The sequence below is a fragment of the Hevea brasiliensis genome, chromosome 17 (assembly GCF_030052815.1).
Source record: "Hevea brasiliensis isolate MT/VB/25A 57/8 chromosome 17, ASM3005281v1, whole genome shotgun sequence".
NCBI classification, from domain to species: domain Eukaryota; kingdom Viridiplantae; phylum Streptophyta; class Magnoliopsida; order Malpighiales; family Euphorbiaceae; genus Hevea; species Hevea brasiliensis.
In genome coordinates, this window is record NC_079509.1 from 46866091 (window position 1) to 46893861 (window position 27771).

Here is a 27771-nt window from a genome sequence, read left to right on the forward strand (position 1 = left end):
TGTGTGTGTGTACTTGTAACATAAAATTCATACTTTTAACTAGTTAGATATGTAAAAAAATGCATATTGAAAAGAAAAGAAAAACATTATTTACATTATGTCTATATGTAAGATAAAAAAAATTGAAAATTGTGTGTACCTGCATTTTCAGGTTAAGTAAAAGATAAAAGTGAGACTGTAAAATTAAAACTCATAGTATAAGCAATAATACAAATAATAATAAGAGATGGTAATATAAAAAAAAAAGAAGAAATTGTGCATGCTTACATTTCTAACTTAAGTACAAGACAAAAGTTGATACTATAAAATTGAAATTCAAAGCATAAGTAACAATACTAATAATAATAATAATAAAAGTTGTTGAATCATAAAATAGAACATGCAAATTCTAGAAGTTCAAACTTTAATAATTATACATCATGCCATATTGATATATTTCAAAAGCATTTATAATACTAACAATAATCAACATAGAGAAGCAAATTGAGTCATCGTCGTCACCTCTTGGCTTTATAATACTAACAATAATACATTGTGGCCTCGTAGCCTCTTGGCTTCGGGGCAGCTTCCTCTTTGAAGTCGCCTCACCTTGGCCTGGGGAGTCGCAGCATGCTCGGCTCGGCTCACCTCGCCTGGCCTCTCGACTCGCCTGGCGCCTCTTCTCGCCTTTTACAACACTGATGCAGATAAGGAAAAAAATAGAACGTATTATGATTTAATTAGTAATTATGAAATTCAGATTTTTATTTATGTTTTTTCCCTATTCAAGAATATTATGTAGCTTCCTATTCAAGAAGTATAGGACTTATTATTTAGGAATTACCTTATTTGGAAAGGTAGTTGCTTAATTGGTAGTATTGGTTTAGTATTTTCCTCATTTGGCATTACTAATCCTAATAGGATATTAAGATGAGGAATTGCCTGTAGGTTGTTTAAACATTTATCTACTTGGTTGTTTTCTTTGGTTTTTGATTGATGCAATATTGCAGTATGAGTTAATTTTCAGTATTTGGAGTGCACTTTTGCCTTGTGCTTCCCCTCTTTTCCTTGTCTCCTTCTTCCTATTCAATTATTTTCTTTCTTTCAAATTCAAAGGCTGCCTGTTACTATAATCTGAGTGACTGTTCAAAGCTTGAAAACAGGTACCAAATTCTTCATTTTCTCACTAAAATGAGCTCCAATTTAATTTAGTATAGGATTTATGTTCCTAAATAGATATGATCTGTTTCTTAATTAGTAGAGTATATATTCCTAAATAGGTAAGTTTTATATTTCTAATTAAGTGGAGTAGTTATAAGAGATTATCATATATAAATATGTAAACTTTTATTTTATTGAGTAATGAGAAAAAAGATGTAGCCTTTTGGGTGATTTCCTTCTCTTCTCTTCTTTCCTTTTTTTCTTTCATAGTGTTTGGAATGAATGAATTCCACAAAATTTTTGAAATTCATTTCTAAATCCAAAAATTTTATGTATGAAAGCAAAAAAAAAAAAAAGAAAATATAGATTTCAATTCTATGATTTGATTTTTTGCAGAATTGAACATAATTATCCCAAATTTCATCAAAATAGGCGGAATTTCCAAATGAATTCCATAAAATTTACCACAAAAATTATTATGACAAAACTATCCACACTTAAACCTATTTTTTTACCCCAATCTTCATATCATCGTTACTCTTCTCTCTCTCTCTCTCTCTCTCTCTCTCTCTCTCTCTCTCTCTCTCTCTCTCTCATTATTGAGATTTGCTAAATAATTAAGTTTCAAATAGTCTCATGACTTTATATATAAAACTGAATTACTGAATTTTAACTGAAAAATTATTATATAGTTAAATGACGAGATTAAAATAAGATATTTAAAATATTAAAATAGAATCTTGATTTTGTCTTTCCCTGGTTCTAAATTCCATTGAATTTTTAATGTATTTGAATATTCTATTTGTTGTTAGAATGCCATAAAGACCAAGGTTATTGTTATTTGAAGTTGTGTTACATATAAATTTTACTTGTAGGATTCTAAACTTTTTAGCGATGTGTAACGGGCAGATTTGATAGCAGCTTCAAGACTGGATATACGGTTCATATAAAAATTTTGGCCACTTCTTCCTCGTTGCAAATATGAGTTTCGTACGCGTAAGTTGCTCTTCTCCTATTTTTTTTGTTCTCAAATTGTTTATTTTCTCTTATTAGGTCATATTTTGAAATGCATTTCTTTAATATGATTACTTAAAATTAGTATTATTAATATTTTAATTTGTAGATGCATAGGGAATCAACCACCTATTTTACTAGGTTAAGTGAATTAATTTATTCATCTTTTTTTTTTTTTTTTTACAATAAAGGGATGCTCCAAAATTTCAGTAATCAAATTTATAATTCAAAATTTTCACTTTCTCTATTTATTCCATTTTTTGAATAATTTTCTTTTTATTTGTTTTTTAATAATAGTATATTAGTATTATACTTTGTAGATGGATAAGGAACAAAGTGAAGATAATTTCTTAGAAGATGACATGGATGATGCATGTTATGATATGTCAATAGCCGATACAAATGATAGTTTAGAGTTTGAGAATATGTTGAAACATATAATGGACACTTGGCAACGACAACGAGTAGAGGCCATAGTTCAGCTATTGCGTTATGTTGTGAATCTCTTATGGTTATTGGACATCCAAGCAATGGTTATTGCCAAACCCTTAAGTAGTCTAAAAGTAGAAAGAGATGCATTACAAAATAAGCTAATGAGTGAGCTCACTACAAATGAAGTCATTTGTTGTGATATTGTACGTATGGGTCCAGTTGCATTTGCTGAATTTTGTGGAAAGATCAGAGCTACTGGCTTGCTTAAAGACTTTAGACATTCTACAGTGGAAGAGCAATTAGCTAAGTTCTTGCATATTTTAGGCCAAAACTTTAAAAATAGCGTATTGGGATTTTATTTCCATCGCTCAGGTGAGACAATAAGTCGTCATTTCCATAATGTCTTAAGAGCAGTAGTGGCACTAGAAGCTGAGTTTCTTAGCCTACCAAATGAAACTGAAGTTCCCCCTCAAATTTTGAATAATAATAGATTCTATCTGTACTTCAAGGTAAGCAAAATTTTGGTCAAATGAATATATATTACGTATTATTATTAGTTAGTGTGACTCTTATATAGTTATAGGTGCATGTACTTGTCTATACAGGATTGTGTTGGTCCATTAGATGGAACACATATTCAAGTTAAAGTGCCTAAAAAACATGCCCCTAGATTTCGAGGGAGAAAAGAATGGCCTATACAAAATGTATTAGTAGCATGTTCTTTGGATATGAAATTCACTTATGTGTTGCCTGGTTGGGAAGGAATTGCCTCTGACTCAAGAATCCTAAAAAATGGGCTGGTTAGGGAAGATAAACTTGTAATTCCTCAAGGTATGTGCAATTGAATATGAACAACTTCTACATTTAAATATATTATAAGACAACACGTCATATTTTCCCCCTTTGTTAGGAAAATTTTATCTCGTGGATGTTGGATTACCATTGAGGAGTCGATTACTTGCACCATATAGGGGTGTTCGTTATCATTTGAATAAATACTCCAGACGTGGACCTCAAAATGCCAAAGAATTATTTAACCATCATCATGCATCACTCCGTAATGTCATTGAGAGAGTTTTTGGTATTTTAAAGAAAAGGTTTCCAATTATAGCTGTCGACACCATATTTTGGCCGATCCCCCGAAATTAATAAACTTTGAAACCGATCCCCAACACAGTCCCCTTTGCCAACCGACCACACTTCCGATCTCCCCTCAAAAGGAATTTAATTAATACCAAGTCTCCAGGTCATTTAAAGCCTCACCGATCCCTCAAACCAATTCTCGAGTCCCCTGATCATTTAATTGTATTTCCAATCTTTTTTGTCAAATAAAATTGAACCAACATAAGGCCTTCGTAACACCAGTCTTGTTGCCGGTCTCTCATTTAAAATTTGAGAATGATAAAGGTTTCGACTCGGTTTAAAGATGATCCCGATCTTAAGTGTTCAAAGCCAAATTTCTAATTTTAATTAAGTCCCATTTCGTAACTGATTTCATGCATATTGTGTTTTCCGATCTCCTATACTTAGATCGAGTGCTTACGCAATTTAGAATTTTTCCGATCACAATCAATCATTGAACAAAAGGGGAACTTTCATTGCATTTCATTTCAAAATTTATACAAGTCATTCGGCTGGGGGATCGCCCCCAGCCTGAACTACATGTTGTTCATTTTCTCTCTCAACTTCAGCCTCCTCTTCACTATCCTCACCTTCGTCCTCGGGAGCCAGGTTGGCCATCCAGGAGAAGTCCTCCTCAGGATAACGCTTCTTGAGCTCAGCCAGGAGATCTCTATGAGCATTCACATAAGCGCCGGCCACTCCGGTCACCATTTCTTCTTCTTTTGCCTTGAGCTCCTCAGCAAGAAGAGCGAGTTGAGCAACTTCATAAGCTCGGAGCGCCTGAACTTCCTCAAGAACATGATCTCGCTCGGCCAGAACATGAGCTTGCTCGGCCAGCTTGTCCTCATAGAACTTCATTCGTCCCTCAATTTGAGATATGTAATCCTGAGCGGATGAAAGTTGGGATCGGAGAGAAGACACCTCATGACCCATCTTCTCGACTTCCTTACCCAGGCGATGAGCCTTCTCCCGGACCATGTGCTGGTTCACCAAACACTCCACGTTCAGGCTCATAGATCTAGTCAAGATGTCATCAAGGTTATCCGGAGACAGCCTATCCCGATCTTCTCGAAGGCAGATGGAGGACGCCAAGACCTTAGCGAAACCAGGGTTCTCTCGAACCGTGCGGTTCTTCTCCAATGAGTGGATCAGCACTTGGGCATCGCGGGAGAGAGTCCTTGGGGCAGGCTGGGAAGGACCCCCTTCCGCACTCGGAGCGACTGGAGGAGATGGAGGCGGCTCTTCTCGGTGAGGAGGAGATCGGACCACTTCTATGACTGGAGGCCCGAAAGGTTGAGATGAGCCTTCCTGTATTTCCTCGGGCTCATGACCAGGCGTTTGAAGCAGCTCAGAACGCTTCATCTCCCGTACCTTCCGAGAGATCACTCTCTTCTGCTTCCTGCTCTCCTTAGAAGCTTCGCCGCTTGCCATACCTGCACAAAGAAGAGGTCAGTGAGATCGCTAAGGTCCAAAGATCTGAGATATAGAAAATAATAATGCCGAGATCAGAGAGCTGAAGCCCGCGATCTTGATCGGTGACCAGCTGCATAGTCCAATGGTGTAGCTCGGCCGTCACGGCATCCAAACAAGAGAACTTCTCTCTGGACGCCTGTTCCTTCAACTCCATCACCATTGCCCCCTCTTCCCTATTTAGGGCGATGTGCTTTGCAAGCAAAGGACCCTGATGCAGCCAACTACAGGGGAAACCCTCAAAGCTATTCGGAATTTTGCTCCTCAGGATAAAGAAGCGGTTCTTCCAATTCTTCAGGGAGGAAGATAGATCGGTAAAAAGCCCACAATGGGGTTTCGCCTGGAAGAACCAATACTCATCGTCCTTACGACGAGTTAACCGGTGCAGTTCAGCGAACACCTTAGCCGTGGGTCAGAGCCCCTTAGCTCGGCATAGGCCTCGGAAGGCTACTAAGATCCGCCACGAGTTCGGGTGAGCTTGGGCGATGCACACTTGGTGATATTTTAAAACCTCTTTAAAGAAGTCGTCAAGAGGGAACCGCAGCCCGACTTTTAACTGTTCTTCATACACCATGATCATATCGTCCCTCTCAAAGAAGTGATCTGCTCGAAGGTCGCTATGACACCGGATAAGTTTGTACGAATCAGGCTAGATGTTGTACTCTTGGCTGAACGACTGCAGGTCGGTTTCTTACAAGATTGATGGCAGCTCGTCCATGGGAAGATTTTCCCTCCCCGAAGAAGGCACATGCCTTGATGATGCTGGTTGTCCCCGAGCTGGAACGGAGACCCTAGGAAGTTCAGGCTGCGCGCTTGGTTCGACCACCTCTACATCATCGGACGACCACGAGAACTGAATGGAAGGGGGGCTTGCTACTCTCTGACCCTCGGCACCGCTCATTTTCAAAACAGAAAATTTAAACTAAAAGAAAGATCAAAACCCTTACCGGAGCTTGATCGGTGTCGGAGGAACTTGAGAAAACGAGAGAATGTTGAAGTTGTTCGCGAGAGACTGAAAATGAGATAAAGGAGCAACTGGCTAACCCCACCCCTATTTATACTCGTCCGAGCATTTAATGCTCACGATGTTCTAGGTAGTGCATCGGATAGCGGGACTCGCCAGCTGTTCTGACACGTCTCACGAATATTCCAGAGATTCCATAAAGAGGTTGGTTAACTATAGAGCGACAGATTAAGGTGTTTTGAATTACGGATCGGATAAGTGTCATTCAAATTAAGAGTCGGATCGGATAAATACTTTAGGGATCGGAAAATAATCAATAATAATAAAACAACAGTTGTCAAAATAAATTTTATTTCCGAAAAGATCTGATTACATCATTTGGGCGATCTCTAGAGATCAGATTACATTAAAGGTCTAATTACATCATTTGGGCGATCTTTGAAGATCGGATTACATTAAAGGTCTGATTACATCATAAGGGCGATCTTTAGAGACCGGTGGAACATCCTATCTAAAAGGCCTATGTCAAAGCCTAGTCTTGTGGCTGAGTCAAAAGATGTGTTTGACCAGGAGACCAGCTGGGGGAACTATGAATCTCATGAGAAAGAGAGAGGTCGTCATCAAAGTTACCGCTCGAAACCGAGCCGCTGTCGGAACACCCAGTGTGGAGAAGAGCCAGATGAACGCCAAAGAGCAGTCACCGGTCTTGAGGGGAATATTAGCAGTCTTCTCTCCCGAAACTAGTTCACTGATTATATTGGGCGAATGATTCGAGATCGGTACGATCGAGGTCCTCAATCCAGATCGGCACGATCGAGGTCCTTGATCCAGATCGGTTAATTAGTCCAGTTCTCTCACTGTCATCAGATAAGGTCATCATGATTTTTCGATCACCGGGATCGTAAATTTTCAGGCAAGGAACAAAGAGGACAACCGGAAAAAGATTAAAAGCGGTCATTTTGTCCGGGATTGTTGCCGGAGCAGCTAGAACAAGGAAATGAGGAGAATAGGGGAGAAAGTCAAGTGAAGTAGGGCTTTCCGATAGAAGATATATATATAGGAAAATTTGAGCATTTATTGCAAGCAGAAAACAAAGCGGACGCCTCGAGAATTGAGGGAAATAAATGCTTTGACTGGATCGAACCCGACAAAAAGGAAGACTGGTGTGGTAAAGATCGGTAGAAGAAAGCGTGTCAGGAAAGATCAGAAGAGAGCGTGTCAGGAAAGATCGAAAGAGAGGAACCCAGTATGAGAGATCGAAAAAGGATCACGTTGAAAAGACCGGAAAAGAGGGGAGGTCGAAAGACAAAGAGAATAAGACAGCTCCTGTCAATTATCGTCATAATCAGAGCCGAGGTAGTTAAAGCGTTGCAAGAGAAATCTCAACCGCATGCCCCAGAATCGCCCGCATTTCTGACATGTGCCAGAGTACGTCAGGACAGTGCTGTACATCCTAATCTCCACCGTTGATCTTACTTGTAAGGACGAGCTCGGAGCCCTCAGATCGAAGAAGAAAACGACAAGATCAGCGCCTTTCACTCCCAGCCCTCGGATCGCCCCGAACAAGAGAATTTGGGACCGTCAGATTAGAAGAAGAAAATGACAAATATTCTGAAGGGGATCTCAGCCGTCCGTTCTGATCCTCTTTAATTCCTGAGCCTCAGATCATGTCCTTCAAAATCCTGACCCTCCATCTCCCTCAAAATAGATCCTGACCCTTCAGGGGAAGCACTCGGTTCCTATAAATACCTGCATGAAAACTGTTCAAAGGACGGGCAAAAAAAGGAGAAATAGTTACTATAGTGGAAGAACTCTGAAATTTAATTCAGTTCGTTACTCTGCTGTTTTTAAGTTTTTGATAAGGAAAAACTTTTGAAACCAGTTTTCTGAAGTGTTTTCTTGCAAAAGGGATTCTTGAAATACTGGAACTCTCCATTTTCAGTTCTTTCATTATCCTGTGACGCCCTTACTTTTAGTTCTTTGTCATCTTTGTTTCCATTCTTATTTCCCAAGCTCAACTTGCTTGTTTAAACCTGATTGCCGTTTAGCTAAGCATCCTTCGTTTCTTGGTGAGCTTCAGCCTTCGAGCTAAACAGCTTGTGCCCCTATTACGTTCTGCGATTAGTTTAGTAGGTTTGGCTCCTCACAGGTGAGTGTTTATATCTCTGTTTTACTAAAAGCTCTTTATTTTACGTATTCCCTTTACTTTTATGTTTGTAATCTTCGCCAAGTTTATATGGTGTAATGAAGGTTATTCCCGAAGTTTACTTTCTTTGTCAACTGGTCCATTCTTTTTGTTAAGCTTTGCTACTTCTAAATGCGAAAGTCCTCATCTCAAGTAGCGTATAAGTAGTTCGGTAAAATGTAGGTAGTCGTGTCTTAAGTGCTTCTTTAAAATAGAAAGCCTGAATAATACGTCAAGAAAATAATAGAGTTGCATCACTAGGCTAACATAGAAGGTGATTCAGTATGACGTCATAAAGCAGAATGAAACTAAATTTCAGGTAAATAGACAGAACGGATTATGTATAAAAAGGTACTGGTAAGGTAATTACATAGGAGATCGGTAAAATTTAGTCTGGCATCTTTTGTCTGGTCATAAGGTACCAACCAGTTAAAAGAAGCCTTATTTCGACCCTTGGCATCTTTGAATGCCGAAACTCTTAGTCTCAGGTTCTTATGATGCGTAGCTGTAATTAAACCTTGAGAGATCGGAAAAGTCTTTATACGGTCCCCATTTAAATGTTTAATAGAGGTCAGAGGAGAGTTCTTACCCGATCCTCGCCCAAAACTTCCATAAATATTTAACAGAGGTCGGAGAAGAGTTCTTACCTGATCCTCGCCTAAAACCTCCATAAATATTTAATAGAGGTCGGAGAAGAGTTCTTACCCGATCCTCGCCCAGAGTTTCCATAAATATTTAATAGAGGTCGGAGGAGAGTTCTTATCCGATCCTCGCCCAGAATTTTAATAAATATTTAATAGAGGTCGGAGGAGAGTTCTTATCCGATCCTCAAGCTTAAAATTTTAACAAATATTTAAAGGAGATAAGAGGAGAGTTCTTATCCGATTCTCAAGCTTAAAAATTTTAACAAATATTTATAAGGAGATCGGAGGAGAGTTCTTATCCGATTCTCAAGCTTAAAAATTTTAACAAATATTTATAAGAAGGTCGGAGGAGAGTTCTTATCCGATTCTCAAGTTTAAAAATTTTAATAAATATTTAAAAAAGGGAGATCGGACGAGAGTTCTTATCCGACCCTCAAACTTAAAAATTTTAATAAATATTTAAAGGGGATTGGAGGAGAGTTCTTATCCGATTCCCAAATTAAATTTTAACAAATATGTAAAATGATTCTCCCTAAAATAAAGTTAATACACAACCGCAATTCACCAAGGTCATCTCATTTACTTATGTATCTGGGTAATCCGGATTAGTGAAAAATCAAACATTCCTTTCGGTCAAAAGGATTAGCATTTCCATTCAAGCCCTCCTAACTATGAAGAACGTGAAATTAAATCTGCTTACCCTCGTTGAGGGACGAGGTGGGGTGCCTAACACCTTCCCCACCCGTTCATGGACCCCGAACCTAGAATCTCTGTTTTTGAAGTGGTTTTAGTGTAACTTACTTTCACAAATGGTTTTCTTTAATTTCCCTTAAAATTAAAGTGGCGACTCCTCACTTTTCCCACTTCGGTGAGTGTTCGTCCAGGCGACCGCAAAATACCTTGCGACAGCTTGGCGACTCCACTGGGGAGGTTAAAACTTAACCCCGGTCTAGAGGTCCAAAAGTATATTTAATTTTGCGATCAAATCATAGTTAGGTGGGCTCACTCCTCAAGATTATGTATGTTAATTATTGTTATTCCTGCTAACCATTTTGTTTGTCTTGCTTGTCTTATTTTCTACAGTGCTCTACATTTAAAAAAAAAAGGAAAAATAAAATCCCCCTGAATTGGGAAGAGGTAAAGGTGTCCCTTCACACACTGAACACTCACACGATGTCCTCACACACTTCAGCCCTATACCCGGGCTTTCTTACCCTTTTAGGAAAGTAGGAGGGAGTCATGTAGCGGTGCAGTGGGTTTTACCTGTTAGTATCCGTGAAGGCTTCGCTCAAATTGAAACTCGTTCTATTCAGCTGTGATACAGTGGAATTTTCAGACGATGATCGTGGGGATAGAATGGGGCTCCACTGTTCTGATCGGGCAATTTGGGAACCTGTGGCTTTTAGAAAATTAGACCCTGAGCTAAACTATCACGATAGTTGGAAGCCGTAGCGAGCTACCTTGTAAGATAGAACTGTCCAACTAGATAGCACCCAGCTGGTATTAGGACTTTCCTTTACTTTAAGACAAAGGGGGCATACTTACTCTTACCCTATTCCGTTTATTTTATTTTGTTCTTATTTTTAAGAGTAATCTCGAATCATACTGTTAAGAAAACCTACACATTTTCATACTTTGATAAATGTGTAGGTGTCACTCTGCCAACAGTATAATTCAAGATTACCTGAATTTATCCCGCTAACCAATTTTTCCTGCAGGCATCACCAAAATAAGGTCTGTAAAAGGATAAGCATCATTTTTAACATGGCATCCTCGAGTCAGTCGGCAGAAGAAGTTCTTAAATCTGAACAGAATGCAAAACCATGGCCTGAATCGTCTCATAGCTCAGTGCCCCCACAAAGGGATATTAGCTCATTACCTCCATTGGACCTGACCAAAATTGAAGTCAGGATGAACAGTCTCGAAGGTCTGGTCAATGGTTGGAAGTCGTTTCCTGATCAGGTCAAAGCACAATTTGAGAAGAAATATGGGAGGATTGTAACTTTAATGTGAGTTAGGGTCCAGGTCCTGGCCCTAAAGGCCATGTTGCCGGTTTGGAACCCTAAGTATGGAGTATTCTCTTTCAACGACATCGATACTGCTCCCACTATCGAAGATATCAAGCATTGCTAGAAATCCCTTATGCGGCGCAGAATCGGATTTACCTACACCTTGAACATAGGCAGACCTGGAAACGGCTCGCACATATGCTGAGGATCTCACCAGAAGAAGCAAAGGTGAGAGAAATCGTCAAAGGAAACACGCATGGATGGTATTGGACTTACCTCAAGAAAGGGTTGGATCAATGCATCCAAGATCAACAGTGGGATCAAGCTTCATTGATGTTCGCTTTAGCAATTTACGGCTTGATCTTGTTTCCTGGGCCTTTCGGGATCATAACCTGCAGTGTTGTGGAAATGTTCTGGGCAGTAGAGAAGTAGAAAATCAATCCAGTACCGGCAATACTTGCCGAGACTTTCTTAACCCTCACTTACTGTAGACAGTAAGGCAAGGGGTCCATTAAGTGTTGTTCTCAGCTGTTGCACCTCTGGATTATTAGTCATATGTGTCCGGTGGAGACAAAGGGACTAACTTGGTATCTTGATCAGCCTCTCATCGAGAAAATGACCCGATTGGTAATTAGTCCGAAGGATGAGCCACAGTGGCAAGAACGGATTTTGAGCTTCAATAGCCATAACTATTGTTGGAAGAAATTATGGACGTCAAGTCAATCCATCTTAATCAGCACGGGGAACAATCAATCACTATCCCTAATCGGAGTGACTGGGTACACAAGTTACACTCCGGCCTTAGTAATGAGGCAATTCGGCTCAACACAGTTCAGAATCGGTGAAGAAGAGTGCCACCAAGGTCACTTCTACCATGAGCTCAAGGAAGAGGAGGGGTTGAAAATAGCTCGCAAATCTTGGGAAAACATCACTCTGATGGAGAGGTCGCCTAAAGGTCCGAGTGCCACAGGCGACTATCTTAAATGGAGGGCTGACAGGGACCAAGAACACTCGACTGCAGAATTCGAAAACAGCGACCCTCGCCGAAACATCCTATCGGAAGAAGCTAATAATCAGTTGGCTGACTCGCTACAAAAGGCAAACACCGAAAACTCGCGACTGCAAGAACAAATAAAGCAGTTGGAGGATCAACAGCAGAATCTTAAAAGAAAAGTGAGAAGACTCAGGGAAGAGGCAAGGGTCGAAAAGATGAGCTTCGAAGAAAAAGAGGCATGGTGGGAAGAGGAAAAAGGCTCTCTCCGAGCTGTGGTAAGAGAAGTAGAAGGGCAGAATAGTAAGCTTCAGGAAAAGATGAAATACCAAGAAATACTCGTAGAAGAGTATAAATAAGAAAACAAAAAGAAGAAGCTCGAATTGAAGGAACAGGCACTGCTCATCAACGATATCCTGAAAGAATGTGCTAAAGAAAGAAAGGAAAAAGAAAGACAAGTTTGCTCTTTATCGAGGCGAAAGAGAATGTTGGCGGTGGAGAGAACAATAGCACAGGAAAACAAGAACTCCTTCACGAATCCGAGTATGCTCAAAGCATTCGACCACGCCAAACAAGAAGAAAGGTTATACGAGTATCTCAGAAAATGTCATCTCATTATAAAGAGCCTCCCTGAGCCTAGGCCGATGTAAAGAATGCTGTGTATAAATATTCGATTAATGGAAAACTTTTTGGGCCATTGTTTAGCAAAATTGTGAATGAATAGTATAACTCCCGTAGGAACCCCCTCGCTAGGATTATGCGAAAAATTGAATATGCCATATGAACAGGTATCATAAATGCGCATTCAATCCGGTCATTCACAGTCAGACTATCGAATGATGCCATGATAAAATTGATGCAACCATCCTTCTGCAGATTTCATTTTGGCTTCCAAATGCCACCGTATCCTTCGTCCGAACCAGGACCTTTAGTTTTTTTTACAAAATTCAAAATTCACTAACAATTTTTATTTATCTCCTCACAGAAAATCAAACATTGCTTCAAACAAGGCAAGTCTGACCAAGCACACGGTTCAACCCAAGCGAGTGTACTTAACAAGATCTCGAACCAAGAAGATAATGGAAGATCAGGAACAAGTACAGAACTTACAAGGGCAAGTATCCGAGTTGAAGGACCAGGTCTCAGAACTTATGAGGCTAATGAGGGAGATGTCCCAAAATAAATCAGCTTCAGAACCTAACCTACCACTACGTCCTCCACCACCCACGACAATGGATCATCATCAGGCTTCAACCTCCTTTACCTTTTCCACCTATCCGGACCAGTGATCACAACCCGGCTACCATAAATAATGACCTACCTTTCTCCCATTACCCAGTCGTCTCAAATATAGACCCGTATCCTCTGGTTCACTCCACCCCTCATTTCCCAGCTGGGGGAGTATCTTTTGCAGCAGGAGAAAATAAGACCAGGGAAAATGAAAAACTATCTGCTCTGGAAGAAAGATTGAGAGCAATAGAGGGGCTGAACATGTATGGTTCAGTCGATGTGGCTTCACTGAGATTGGTGCCAGATGTGGTGGTGCCACCCAAATTCAAAGTCCCGGATTTCGATAAGTACACCAAGAACTCAGATCCCCGCATTCACCTGGCAACCTACATTGCCAAAATGTCTGCCTTGACAGAAGATGACAGACTTCTCATCCATTTCTTTCATGAGAGCCTCTCTGGAGCAGCCTTGAGATGGTGCATTCAGTTGGATAGGAGCAAACTGCACTCCTGGAAGGATTTAGCTGATGCATTCTTAAAACAGTACAAATTTAACTGTGATGTGGCCCCTACGAGGAGAGATCTCCAAAACTTGGTGCAGAAGGACAGGGAAAGCTTCAAAGAGTATGCCCAAAGATGGAGGGAGAAGGCTGCAGAAGTATATCCTCCGGTGACCGACAATGAACTCTGCTCCCTATTCATCAAAACACTGAAGGCTCCTTACTTCAACCTGATGATTGGGAATAGCTCCAACAGCTTCTCTGACATCATCCAAGCCGGTGAAAGGATAGAAGCTAATTTAAGGATGGGACGGCTGCAGGAGTTAACTAAGAATCCTGCAAAGAAAACTGCCAGTTTTGGCAAAAAGAAGGAGGGTGATGTGCATTCCATTACCCGTCAGAATAACTATTCCCCTCTTCCCCAAAGTAACTACCAACCATATCCCCCCCGTGGCCAAACCATTGCCAACATTCCACCTCCTTTCCCAAATTATCCACACACACGCCCATAATACCCACCACCTGCAAATTATCAACCTAGACCTCCTCCTCTACCTACCCAACCAAGGCCACCTCAAAATAACCCCAAACCACCAAGAAATCCCGATCCACCCCTTCCCCTCCCACTTAGTGAAATATACCGATACCTCGTCGGTATAAACTAGATAGTACCCGTTCCCCTAGACCCAATTCAGCCACCCTACCCTAGGTGGTATGATGCCACTGCCCATTGTGAATATCATGGAGGGGCACAAGGGCATTCAACTGACAACTGTGGGGCACTCAGAGGGAGAGTGCACGCTTTAATCCGGAACGGGTGGTTGAAGATTGAGGGAAATAGTTCCCTCCCCAATGTTACCTCAAACCCGTTGCCCAATCATAATGTGGGCAATGGAGTAAATATGATAGAACCGAATGGAGAGAGGTTGGCACCAGAGGTAGAAGAGCTAATTCCTCACTTTGAGGAAATTTTTGCCATGGCGATGAGGGAAGGTTACCTTTACCCTCAGGTATCGGAATCAGAAAAATGTACGGGATGTCCTTACCATGGAGGGGCAGCTGATCATGAGCTGCGAGACTGTGAGGGATTCCGGCAAGAGGTCCAGAATCTGCTGTCCCTCAAAATTTTAAGATGCCAAAGGAGGTCAAAAGTAGAGGGCGAAGTAAATACCGCCAGGTTTGGCCGGAATGCCTCTACCCCCAATCCTAGATTAACCTTCTCTGTCCCCAATGCCCCAATGCGCTCACCACCAGTAACAATTATCCGAACCCCGCATCAGCTCCCTATCACCAATACCCATGTCATACCTTGGAATTATAACTTCTAAGTTTTCACCCAAGGAGCATCAAGCAGTACGTCGGCTCCTAATCTTGCTACACCTCCGGCACCTCCAAAACCGTGCTTCACTCCCCATGAGCACTTCAGAATGACATATGCCGGACCTACCAGCAATACTACTCCCCAACCTAATCCTCAGCTCGTTGTTGCCACAAAATCCTCCCCACCTGAGCAAGAAGTCGAGTTTACAACTCGAAGTGGGAGATGTTACGGGAATGAAGAGAAAGAAAAGAAGAAGGGGAAAGTAAAAATGGGAGAATTACAGCAGAGTACAGAAGATGAGAAAACGGGGGAAGTGGAGCTCACCGGGCCTAAAGAAGAGGAGGAGCTGTTGCTCCAAATAATGAAGCAGAGTGAGTATGATGTGGTGGAACAGTTGAGAAGGACACCTGCCTAAATTTCACTGTTATCACTGATTTTGAGCTCTGAGGTGCACCGTCAAGCCCTGCAGAAAATCCTGGATCAGGCCTTTGTGAACCCCGACATCACACCGGGGCAATTTGAGAAAATAGTGGGACAAATCTAGACATCCAGTTTTGTTACCTTTTCTGAGGAAGAGATAGATCCTGCAGGCTTGGCACACACTAAAGCCCTTCATGTGACAGTGAAATGCAAAGGATGTATAGTGGCCAAGGTCCTCATTGATAATGGATCAGCACTCAACGTACTACCTAGTGCTACCTTGGCTAGACTGCCAGTTGACCAATCGAATATACGTCAAAGTGCTATGGTGGTAAGAGCCTTTGACTGTACAAGAAGAGAAGTATTGGGAGATATTGACTTGCCACTTCAAATTGGCACATGCACCTTCAACATCACGTTCCAAGTGATGAACATTGAACCGGCTTATACTATGTTGCTGGGGAGGCCGTGGATCAATTCAGCGAATGCCGTTCCTTCAAATTTGCATCAGAAAATAAAGTATATTATGGACGGTAAAATCATCACGGTGAGAGGAGAAGAAGCCATTTTGGTCACCAAGCCACAATCACTTCCTTATGTGGAAGCGGCTGAGGAGTCGTTGGAAAGCTCCTTCCAGGCCCTTGAACTACAAGAAACCAGAAATGAAAGGGCTATGGCTATGGTAGCCAAGATAATGTCAAGGAATAGGTATGAAGAAGGCAAAGGCCTAGGCGCCGCATTACAAGGAATTGTTGAATCCATACCGGCTATCCAGAAGGTGGGCCGTTGCGGTTTGGGATATGAGGAAGATGCCCTCATGGATGGGCGATTCTGGATGAGGAATAGACTTTGGGATCAGAGATTCGACCAGAAGATCGGGAGAATGAAAGTAGTCCCGAGAATCACAGAGGTATTCACTAAACCGGTCATTGAAAGTCCAGCTGAGGTTGAAGAATCACCCGATGAACCATCCATTGATGTCATCCACTTGGATTCCTTGTATGAGGCTCTGGTCTCGCCGATAGCTGAGGGGCAAGAGTTGGACAACTAGACAGCAGAGGACATCCCTGTACTTAATTTCGAGTAAAGTACCTTTGGTTATCTACACTTGATCATTTTGTCCATGATGGCAAGTGTAACATTGTAAATGGACCCTCTTCTTATGTCATAAATTTTTAATGAATTAATAGCGCATTAATTTCCAATTCTCTTTTCCTTTCCACTTGAATTCCATCCTTATAATATATTCTATTTTCGTTCATTCAGGACCATTCATCAATTAACACCTAATAATTCAATAGACTTAGAAACTCCTCTGGTTAATTTTGAAATCCCCATAACTGCCATTACTTCAAGTGATTCTGAGGTAGAGCTCACAGAAGAAAGGGATGAAAGGGATGAACCTTCCCTAGTGCCTTGTGGAGACAAAACGTGGACCATAAACTTAGGCATGGAAGAAATGAAAAGGGAACTTAAGGTTGTGGATAGTGAAGAATTGGGAGATATGATCAGTTTGCTTAAAGAATTCCTGGATGTGTTCTCATGGAGCTATGATGATATGGTTGGTTTGGACCCCCAGATAGTGACGCACAGAATTCCCCTAATTCCGGGGACAATCCCGGTGAAGCAAAAGCTGAGAAGAATGAACCCTGACACACTGCTCAAAGTTAGGGATGAGGTTAAGAAACAGTATGATGTTGGGTTCCTGGAAGTAGTCAAATATCCCCAATGGATAGCTAATGTTGTCCCGGTAATGAAGAAGGACGGGAGAGTTAGGGTGTGTGTTGACTACAGGGATCTTAATAAAGCAAGCTTGAAAGATGATTTCCCTCTCCCCCATATTATTGTGTTAGTAGACAACGCAGCAGGATTGGGCAGGTGTTCGTGTATCGATGGGGCATCAGGGTATAATCAAATCCCAATGGATGAGGAAGACAAGGAGAAAACTGCTTTTATCAGCCAATGGGGGGTATTTTGCTATCGGGTCATGCCTTTCGGATTAAAGAATGCTGGAGCCACCTACCAACGCGCCATGGTCACATTATTCCAGGATATGATGCATAAGGAAGTGGAGGTGTACGTGGATGATATGATCATCAAATCCCGGGGAGAGGAGAGCCATGTACAAGTGATGAGGAAAGTATTCGAGAGACTCAGGAAATATCAGCTGAAACTGAACCCTGCCAAGTGCATATTCGGAGCTAGATCGGGGAAGTTGTTGGGATTCATAGTGAGCGAGAAGGGAATAGAAGTTGATCCGGAAAAAGTTCGAGCCATTCAAGAAATGCCATTCCCAAAAATAGAAAGAGAGGTGCGCAGCTTCTTGGGGAAGTTGAACTACATATCAAGGTTTATTTCCAATCTCACCGCTAAGGTTGAGCCTATTTTTAGACTACTCCGAAAAAACAACACCACTCAATGGGATTCGGTTTGTCAAGAAGCTTTCGAGAAAATCAAGCAGTACTTGTCAAACCCGCCAGTGCTGGTTCCACCAGTGGCCGGGAGGCCTCTGATTCTGTATATGGCAGTCCAACAAAGCTCAATGGGATGCGTTTTGGGACAACATGATGACACCGGCCGGAAGGAAAGAGCTATTTATTACCTGAGCAAAAAGTTCAACGACTGTGAGTCAAGGTATTCTTCCCTAGAGAAAACTTGCTGCGCACTAGCCTGGACAGCGAGTCGCCTCAAGCACTACATGTTGAATCACAAGACATGGCTCATTTCCAGAATGGATCCTATCAGGTATGTATTCGAAAGCCCATTCGTGCTGGGAAGAATAGCCAAATGGCAGGTCATACTATCCCAATATGATATTGTCTATATGACCCGGAAAGCGGTGAAAGGTAGAGTGATCACTGATCTCTTAGCAGAAAACCCCATCCAGGATTATGAAGCTCTGGATTTTGAGTTCCCTGATGAGCATATTAATGAAGTAGACTGCGAAGAAGAAGAGCCAGCTGATGTTTGGGAAATGTATTTCGACGGAGCCGTCAATTTATCCGGTAATGGAATCGGAGCTGTATTGATATCTCCAGATGGGAGACACTTTTCGATAGCTATCAAGTTGAGATTTGATTGCACCAACAACATCGCAGAATATGAAGCTTGTGTAATGGGTCTACAAGCTGCTATCGAAATGAAAATCAGAAAGTTGGAGGTGTATGGAGACTCAGCTCTGATCATTTATCAAGTCAAGGGAGAATGGCAAACTAAAGATCCGAAGCTAATCCCCTATTAGAAGTACTTACTGGAGCTGATTAAGAAATTCGAAGAAATCTCTTTCACTCACCTTAGTCGAGACAAAAATCAATTTGCAGATGCCTTAGCCGCCCTGGCTGTTATGGCTCAAATGGAAGAAGAACAGACGACCCAGGTGCTAAAGATTAAAGCAAGAAGTGAGCCAGCTTACTGCTTCATGATCGAAGAAGAACCTGATGGTAAACCTTGGTACCATGACATCTTGCTCTACATCAGAACCAGAGAATTTCCCTCTGGGGCAAGCAAAAACAAAAAGAGGATGATTCGAAGATTAGCATTTGGATACTTCCCCAGTGGAGAAATCCTATACAAAAGGAGCTCCAACGGCGAATTGTTGAGATGTGTGGATGCAAAAGAGGCGAAGAAAATCCTTTTCGAGACTCATGAAGGGAACTGTGCCACCCATGCTAATGGGCATATGATGGCTAAGCAAATCATGCGACGGGGGTATTTTTGGACTACCATGGAAAAAGACTGCATCGAGTATTTCTAGAAGTACCATAAGTGTCAAATCTATGCGGATCCGATAAATGTTCCGCCTCACCAACTGTTCAATCTCGTGTCACCATGGCCTTTCGCAATGTGGGGCATCGATGTGATTGGTCCAATCAACCCTAAGGCATCCAATGGGCATAGATTTATCCTGGTGGCTATCGATTTTTTTTCTAAATGGGTAGAAGCGACATCATATGCTCACATTACGCAGAACACATTCCTCAAATTCCTCAGAAATAATATTATCTGCCGACACGGTCTCCCCAATGAAATTGTCACTGACAACGCCAAGAACTTGAATGGCCCAAAGATCCAGAAGTTATGTGACCAATACAAGATTCGACATCTCAATTCCTCCCCATACCGGCCCCAAATGAATGGAGCAGTGGAAGCCGCAAACAAAAATCTTAAGAGGATAATTCGGAAAATGACGGTCACATATAGGGATTGGCATGACATGCTTCCCTACGCTCTTCACGCATACCGGACTTCTGTAAGGACCTCAACTGGTGTGACTCCTTATTCGTTGGTTTATGGGATGGAGGCTGTATTACTCATTGAGGTAGAAATTCCTTCTCTAAGAATTCTAAAAGAATCGGGGATTGATGAGTCAGAATGGATCCAGTCAAGGTTGGACCAATTAAATTTGCTAGATGAGAAGAGGCTAACGGCGGCATGTCACGGATAGCTGTACCAAAGAAGAATGGCTAGGGCATTTGACAAAAGTATTCGCCTATGCGAATTTCAACCTGGGGACTTAGTTCTGAAGAAAGTATTGCCAACTCAAAACGATCCCCGGGGCAAATGGTCACCAACCTACAAGGGTCCCGATGTGGTTAAAAAAACATTTTCAGGTAGGGCCTTGATCTTGACCCACATGGACGGCGAAGAATTTCCAAGACCTGTGAATACTGACGCCGTCAAGAGATACTATGCTTAAAAAAAAAAAAAAAAAAAGAGTAGGGGTGAAAACCTGAAAGGGCGCTCCTAGGAAAATGTGTGAAAGAAGGCGAAAACCCTCGAAGGGCACTTTCTATAAAATGAGTGAAGGGCGAAAACCCGAAAGGGCGTCCTGAAAAAGCGAGCTGAAAAAAAAAAAAAAAAGAAAAAAATCTAGGGGTGAAAACCCGAAAGGGCATCCCAAGAACCAAAAAGAGAAATAAGGAACGGGGCAATGAAACCGAGGATGGAAATAAACCGTCATGGCATGAGGCTTCAAAGTACTTGAAATAATGGCAATTAAAGGACTTCAAAGCTAACTACAAGGAATATGTGAGATCTGTCCTTATACCCTTCTCCTTTGACACTATACCTTTGTTTCTAAAACCATAATAAAGTCATATTTTCCTATTTCTTTGCTTCTATCTTTCCTTCTCTAACATTGTCCTTCTTTAATCTTTTTACCTAATGCGCTATTAATCATTTAAAATTTTGCTATAAGATTAGGATTTGAAATTAATAACCTCACGTACTTTACTATGAGATTTGCAGGAAAAGGCCAAAAAAAAAAAAAAAAAAACTAGAGGTGAAAACCTGGAAGGGCGCTTATAGTCAAAAGGACGAAGGGAAAGTGAAAACCTAGAAGGGCGCTTCTTTAATCATCTGCTTTCAGAATCCTGTTAAGTACACTTCTTCGGGGAAGAACTTCTTCTGTCGAGATTAGGTTTGCCTTGTAACCTGCATTTAAATTTCCTGTTATCAACCTCTGGTTCCTTGATCTAAGTTGATTTTAATTTCCTGCTTTTAAATTTCCTGTTATCAACCTCTGGTTCCTTGATCTAAGTTGATTTTAATTTCTTGCATTTAAATTTCCTGTTATCAACCTCTGATTCCCTGATCTAAGTTGATTTTAATTTCATTCATTTAAATTTCCTGTTATCAACCTCTGGTTCCCTGATCTAAGTTGATTTTAATTTTCATGCATTTAAATTTCCTGTTATCAACCTCTGGTTCCTTGATCTAAGTTGATTTTAATTTTCATGCATTTAAATTTCCTGTTATCAACCTCTGGTTCCCTGATCTAAGTTGATTTTAATTTCATGCATTTAAATTTCCTGTTTTCAACCTCTGGTTCTTTGATCTAAGTTGATTTTAATTTCTTGCATTTAAATTTCTTATTATCAACCTCTGGTTCCTTGATCTAAGTTGATTTTAATTTCATGCATTTAAATTTCCTGTTATCAACCTTTGGTTCCTTGATCTAAGTTGATTTTAATTTTCTGCATTTAAATTTCCTATTATCAACCTCTGGTTCCTTGATCTAAGTTGATTTTAATTTCATGCATTTAAATTTCCTGTTATCAACCTCTGGTTCCCTGATCTAAGTTGATTTTAATTTCCTGCATTTAAATTTCCTGTTATCAACCTCTGGTTCCCTGATCTAAGTTGATTTTAATTTTCATGCATTTAAATTTCCTGTTATCAATCTCTGGTTCCGTGATCTAAGTTGATTTTAATTTTCATGCATTTAAATTTCCTGTTATCAACCTCTGGTTCCCTGATCTAAGTTGATTTTAATTTCATGCATTTAAATTTCCTGTTATCAACCTCTGGTTCCCTGATCTAAGTTGATTTTAATTTCATGCATTTAAATTTCCTGTTATCAACCTCTGGTTCCTTGATCTAAGTTGATTTTAATTTCATGCATTTAAATTTCCTGTTATCAACCTCTTCCTGCATTTAAATTTCCTATTATCAACCTCTGGTTCCTTGATCTAAGTTGATTTTAATTTCATGCATTTAAATTTCCTGTTATCAACCTCTGGTTCCCTGATCTAAGTTGATTTTAATTTCCTGCATTTAAATTTCCTGTTATCAACCTCTGGTTCCCTGATCTAAGTTGATTTTAATTTCATGCATTTAAATTTCCTGTTATCAACCTCTGGTTCCCTGATCTAAGTTGATTTTAATTTCCTGCATTTAAATTTCCTGTTATCAACCTCTGGTTCCCTGATCTAAGTTGATTTTAATTTCCTGCATTTAAATTTCCTGTTATCAACCTCTGGTTCCCTGATCTAAGTTGATTTTAATTTCCTGCATTTAAATTTCCTGTTATCAACCTCTGGTTCCCTGATCTAAGTTGATTTTAATTTCATGCATTTAAATTTCCTGTTATCAACCTCTGGTTCCCTAATCTAAGTTGATTTTAATTTCATGTATTTAAATTTCCCGTTATCAACCTCTGGTTCCTTGATCTAAGTTGATTTTAATTCCATGCATTTAAATTTCCTGTTATCAACCTCTGGTTCCCTGATCTAAGTTGATTTTAATGTCATGCATTTAAATTTCCTGTTATCAACCTCTGGTTTCCTGATCTAAGTTGATTTTAATTCATGCATTTAAATTTCCTGTTATCAACCTCTGGTTCCTTGATCTAAGTTGATTTTAATTTCATGCATTTAAATTTCCTATTATCAACCTCTGGTTCCCTGATCTAAGTTGATTTTAATTTCATGCATTTAAATTTCCTGTTATCAACCTCTGGTTCCTTGATCTAAGTTGATTTTAATTTTCCTGCATTTAAATTTCCTGCTATCAACCTCTGGTTCCTTGATCTAAGTTGATTTTAATTTCCTTTTTCTTGTTATCAACCTCTGGTTCCTTGATCTAAGTTGATTTTAATTTTTCTAGCATTTTAATTTCCTGTGACCAACCTCAAGGTTTCGACCAAGTGGATTTTAGCCTCCGGACTTTAATTTCAAATTTCAAATTTTAAATCGTCCAAAATGTGGGTCTGAATCTTTACATAATTCCTACGCGGGAAAATTTTTCCCTTCAATAGAAATTATATAAAGAGGGGCAGCTGTCGACACCATATTTTGGCCGATCCCCCGAAATTAATAAACTTTGAAACCGATCCCCAACACAGTCCCCTTTGCCAACCGACCACACTTCCGATCTCCCCTCAAAAGGAATTTAATTAATACCAAGTCTCCATGTCATTTAAAGCCTCACCGATCCCTCAAACCAATTCTCGAGTCCCCTGATCATTTAATTGTATTTCTGATCTTTCTTGTCAAATAAAATTGAACCAACATAAGGCCTTCGTAACACCAGTCTTGTTGCCGGTCTCTCATTTAAAATTTGAGAATGATAAAGGTTTCGACTCGGTTTAAAGATGATCCCGATCTTAAGTGTTCAAAGCCAAATTTCTAATTTTAATTAAGTCCCGTTTCGTAACTGATTTCATGCATATTGTGTTTGCCGATCTCCTATACTTAGATCGAGTGCTTACGCAATTTAGAAATTTTCCGATCACAATCAATCTCTGAACAAAAGGGGAACTTTCATTGCATTTCATTTCAAAATTTATACAAGTCATTGGTGAGGATCGCCTAGCTTTGAACTACATGTTGTTCATTTTCTCTCTCAACTTCAGCCTCCTCTTCGCTATCCTCACCTTCGGCCTCGGGAGCCAGGTTGGCCATCCAGGCGAAGTCCTCCTCAGGATAACGCTTCTTGAGCTCAGCCAGGAGATCTCTATGAGCATTCAAATAAGCGCCGGCCACTCCGGTCACCATTTCTTCTTCTTTTGCCTTGAGCTCCTCAGCAAGATGAGCGAGTTGAGCAGCTTCATCAGCTCAGAGCGCCTGAACTTCTTCAAGAACACGATCTCGCTCGGCCAGAACATGAGCTTGCTCGGCCAGCTTGTCCTCATAGAACTTCATTCGTCCCTCAATATGAGATATGTAATCCTGAGCGGACGAAAGTTGGGATCGGAGAGAAGACACCTCATGACCCATCTTCTCGACTTCCTTACCCAGGCGATGAGCCTTCTCCCGGACCATGTACTGGTTCACCAAACACTCCACGTTTAGGTTCATAGATCTGGTCAAGATGTCATCAAGGTTATCTGGAGATAGCCTATCCCGATCTTCTCGAAGGCAGATGGAGGACGCCAAGACCTTAGCAAAACCAGGGTTCTCTCGAACCGTGAAGTTCTTCTCCAATGAGTGGATCAGCACTTGGGCACCGCGGGAGAGAGTCCTTGGGGCAGGCTGGGAAGGACCCCCTTCTGCACTCGGAGCGACTGGAGGAGGTGGAGGCGGCTCTTCTCTGCGAGGAGGAGATCGAACCACTTCTATGACCGGAGGCCCGGAAGGTTGAGACGAGCCTTCCTGTATTTCCCCGGGCTCATGACCAGGCATTTGAAGCAGCTCGGAACGCTTCATCTCCCGTACCTTCCGAGAGATCTCTCTCTTCCGCTTCCGGCTCTCCTTAGAAGCTTCGCCGCTTGACCGATGACCAGCTGCATAGTCCAATGGTGTAGCTCGGCCGTCACGGCATCCAAACAAGAGAACTTCTCTCTGGACGCCTGTTCCTTCAACTCCATCACCATTGCCCCCTCTTCCCTATTTAGGGCGATGTGCTTCGCAAGCAAAGGACCCTAATGCAGCTGTTCAAAATTTTGCTCCTCAGGATAAAGAAGCGGTTCTTCCAATTCTTCAGGGAGGAAGGTAGATCGGTAAAAAGCCCACAATGGGGTTTTGCCTGGAAGAACCAATACTCATCGTCCTTGCGACGAGTTAACCGGTGCAGTTCAGCGAGAGTTCTTATCCGACCCTCTAACTTAAAAATTTTAATAAATATTTAAAGGAGATTGGAGGAGAGTTCTTATCCGATTCCCAAATTAAATTTTAACAAATATGTAAAATGATTCTCCCTGAAATAAAGTTAATACACAACCGCAATTCACCAAGGTCATCTCATTTACTTATGTATCTGGGTAATCCGGATTAGTGAAAAATCAAACATTCCTTTCGGTCAAAAGGATTAACATTTCCATTCAATCCCTCTTAACTATGAAGAATGTGAAATTAAATCTGCTTACCCTCGTTGAGGGACGAGGTGGGGTGCCTAACACCTTCCCCACCCGTTCATGGACCCCGAACCTAGAATCTCTGTTTTTGAAGTGGTTTTAGTGTAACTTACTTTCACAAATGGTTTTCTTTAATTTCCCTTAAAATTAAAGTGGCGACTCCTCACTTTTCCCACTTCGGTGAGTGTTCGTCCAGGCGACCGCAAAATACCTTGCGACAATAGCTAGTGGCACTGAACCCCATTACTCATTCTAAATAATGACTGAAATTGTTTTGGCCTGTTGTATAATACACAACTTCTTAATGAGTGTAGATCCAGATGAAAATTTAATTGCTGAAGTTGATCGTGAGCTTGTGCATGTTGAGGTTGATCACCATGTCAGTACTAGTGGATTGGCAAAAAATGCAGAGTATAGAATAGGGGTTACGTTAAAGGAACAAATAACAGCACAAATGTGGCATGATTATTAGCATAACTTGTAATCATAATTAGGATTAATATGTGACTAGTATTTCTAATCTCTAGTATTAATCAATTGCTTTCATATATATATATATATATTGTTTTCGAATGCTTGGGTTAAATGTGTATTTTTATTGTATGTACATGTGTACAGTAGATTTTATATTCTATGTTTATTATCTTTTCTTCAACAGGAACATGTTATGTAATTACTTTATAAATAAATAATGCCAAGATTGAAAAAAATTCAAAACCAAGGAAGTTCAACATATGTTAGAGACAATGTAGTTTGGACAAATGAAATGGATATTTTGTTGTTAGATGCCATGTTGGAAGAAGAACATAAAGGGAATCGACTTGATGGAACATGGAATTCTAGAGCTTTTGATAATATATTAAAGGTGTTAAGGAACTCCTTTGGCCCACATATTCAAAAATCAAACATTAAAAATCGAATGAAGACAATAAAATGAACCTTTGTTGAGTGCAAAGATTTATTTCATGGTCCCAGTAGCTTTGTTTGGAATCCTCTAACAAAAGATGTTTGAAGCTACAATGGAGGTTTGGGAGCAATTAATTCAGGTAAAGCTTAAATATTTCAAAGCATGTATTAAGTTAAAGTTTATTAGCCTATTTAGCATTCATTTTTGAATGACTGCAGCTTTGTTTAAGTAATTGTTTACTGAGTAAATGGCATTTTTTTAATGTAGGAAAAACCGAAACCACGTAAGTGGATGTATACACCTATCAATAATTATGATAAATTATTTGAGCTTTATGGTGAGCAAAGAGCTACTAGTGAATATGCAAAAAGTGCTAGGGAAAAAGTTAGATGTTGGCAAAGAGAGGGAAGTTCATCCCAAATTGATTTGAGTGACACATTTGATAATGTAGTAATGTCTGATAGTGATATCAATTGGAGTAATGAGGTTACTAATAATGAATTGAATAGTCTAGAACATTCACTGGAATCTCAAGGCACTTCTTCTAGAGTTTCTAAATGCAAAGTTTCTATGATGGAAATGTTAGAGAGACAATATGAAAGGTTAGACATAGGAATTAAACGTGTGTCCGAGGTCTTGGAAAAGGGAAACATGATTGCAGAAAAGTCTCTTGCAATTCTAGAAAGTGGCCGACCCCATTATTATAAGGAGGAAGAGTTATTTACAGAGTTGGAATCAATAGGAGTCCATCTAGATTTTGTGATGACTGCTTATTGTTATCTTTCCAAAAATCCATTAGCAATGAGATCTTTTTTTGGTGTTCCGCGTGCTAGGTGGTTAGAATGGTTGATGAGGATTATGTCTAATGATACACATGTATCATATAGATGTTTTTAAGTACAATTGTATAGTGTTTCATAGCATTTAGATAAGTAATCTCATGCATAATCATTGATTTCATCAACTTGTGTAAATTCCATTGTCAAACTCTGAATTCTATATTTTCTGTATGTTCCAGGTGTTTTGAAGAGGTCCCAAGGCATGGGAACAAAGTTGAAGACTTCGAACGGCCAAAGAATTGAGAAATGTTGCTGATACAATTTACACGAGTCATGTAATCAAAGCCATAGATCCATGTAACTTACTGCTAGGAGAAAGACAAAGAACCAAAGAAGAATCGAAGTACACGGGCCATGTTCTGTGCCCCATGTAAAATATGAATACTTGTGTAAGTCTCTGCTGGGCCAAGCTTGAAGATTTCCTTGAAATACAAAAGTACACGGACTGTGTTATCAGGCTCGTGTAACTACCTAAAGACCGTGTAAACTCCTGTACTGATGCAAGATGCAACCAATCAAGCTCCAGTAAGTTACACGACCCTAGGCTATGTAGTGATGCACGTGCCGTGTATCGTGCGGTAGCCGGTTTCCCAACTTGATTCTAGCTTCAGTTTCTACAGAGAAAAGAGACTCCTTATGCCTTAAGGACTTTAAAAACCTAACCTTAGCCCAATCATTATAAATAGAGGCAGCAGATAACAAGAGGGAGAGCTTTTTTGACCTTCACTATTTTCACACAACCGTTTAGAAGAATAGTGCATTGGCATCAAGGAGAAACCCTCAGCTGAAGTTCCACAAGATCAAAGCTGCAGATTCTCTTCGGTTCTTTTGTTTTATTTCTTTAAGCAGACTTTTTATGTTCTTTCATTTTATTTTCATTATGTTTGCTAAACTCACCATGAGTGAGTAATTCCTTTATTCTGGGATTAGGAGAGTAGCACTTGTAATCGTTATTATGGATCAATATTAAGTCTCTATTTATTGGATCTGAGTTTTTCCCTTTGATTTAA

General features: G+C 40.4%; 1 protein-coding gene and 1 long non-coding RNA gene across 2 annotated transcripts; both read left to right on the plus strand.

The window, feature by feature from the left end:
• LOC110664453 (uncharacterized) lies at positions 1–27771 on the plus strand. Its single transcript, XR_002496680.2, has 2 exons — positions 1–2136; positions 26941–27771. It is a non-coding gene; the product is annotated as an uncharacterized LOC110664453 (long non-coding RNA).
• LOC131175425 (uncharacterized) lies at positions 2144–3693 on the plus strand. Its single transcript, XM_058139716.1, has 2 exons — positions 2144–3095; positions 3192–3693. Exons 1-2 carry the CDS (start codon positions 2475–2477, stop codon positions 3429–3431), a joined length of 861 nt encoding a protein of 286 aa, XP_057995699.1. The 5' UTR covers positions 2144–2474; the 3' UTR covers positions 3432–3693.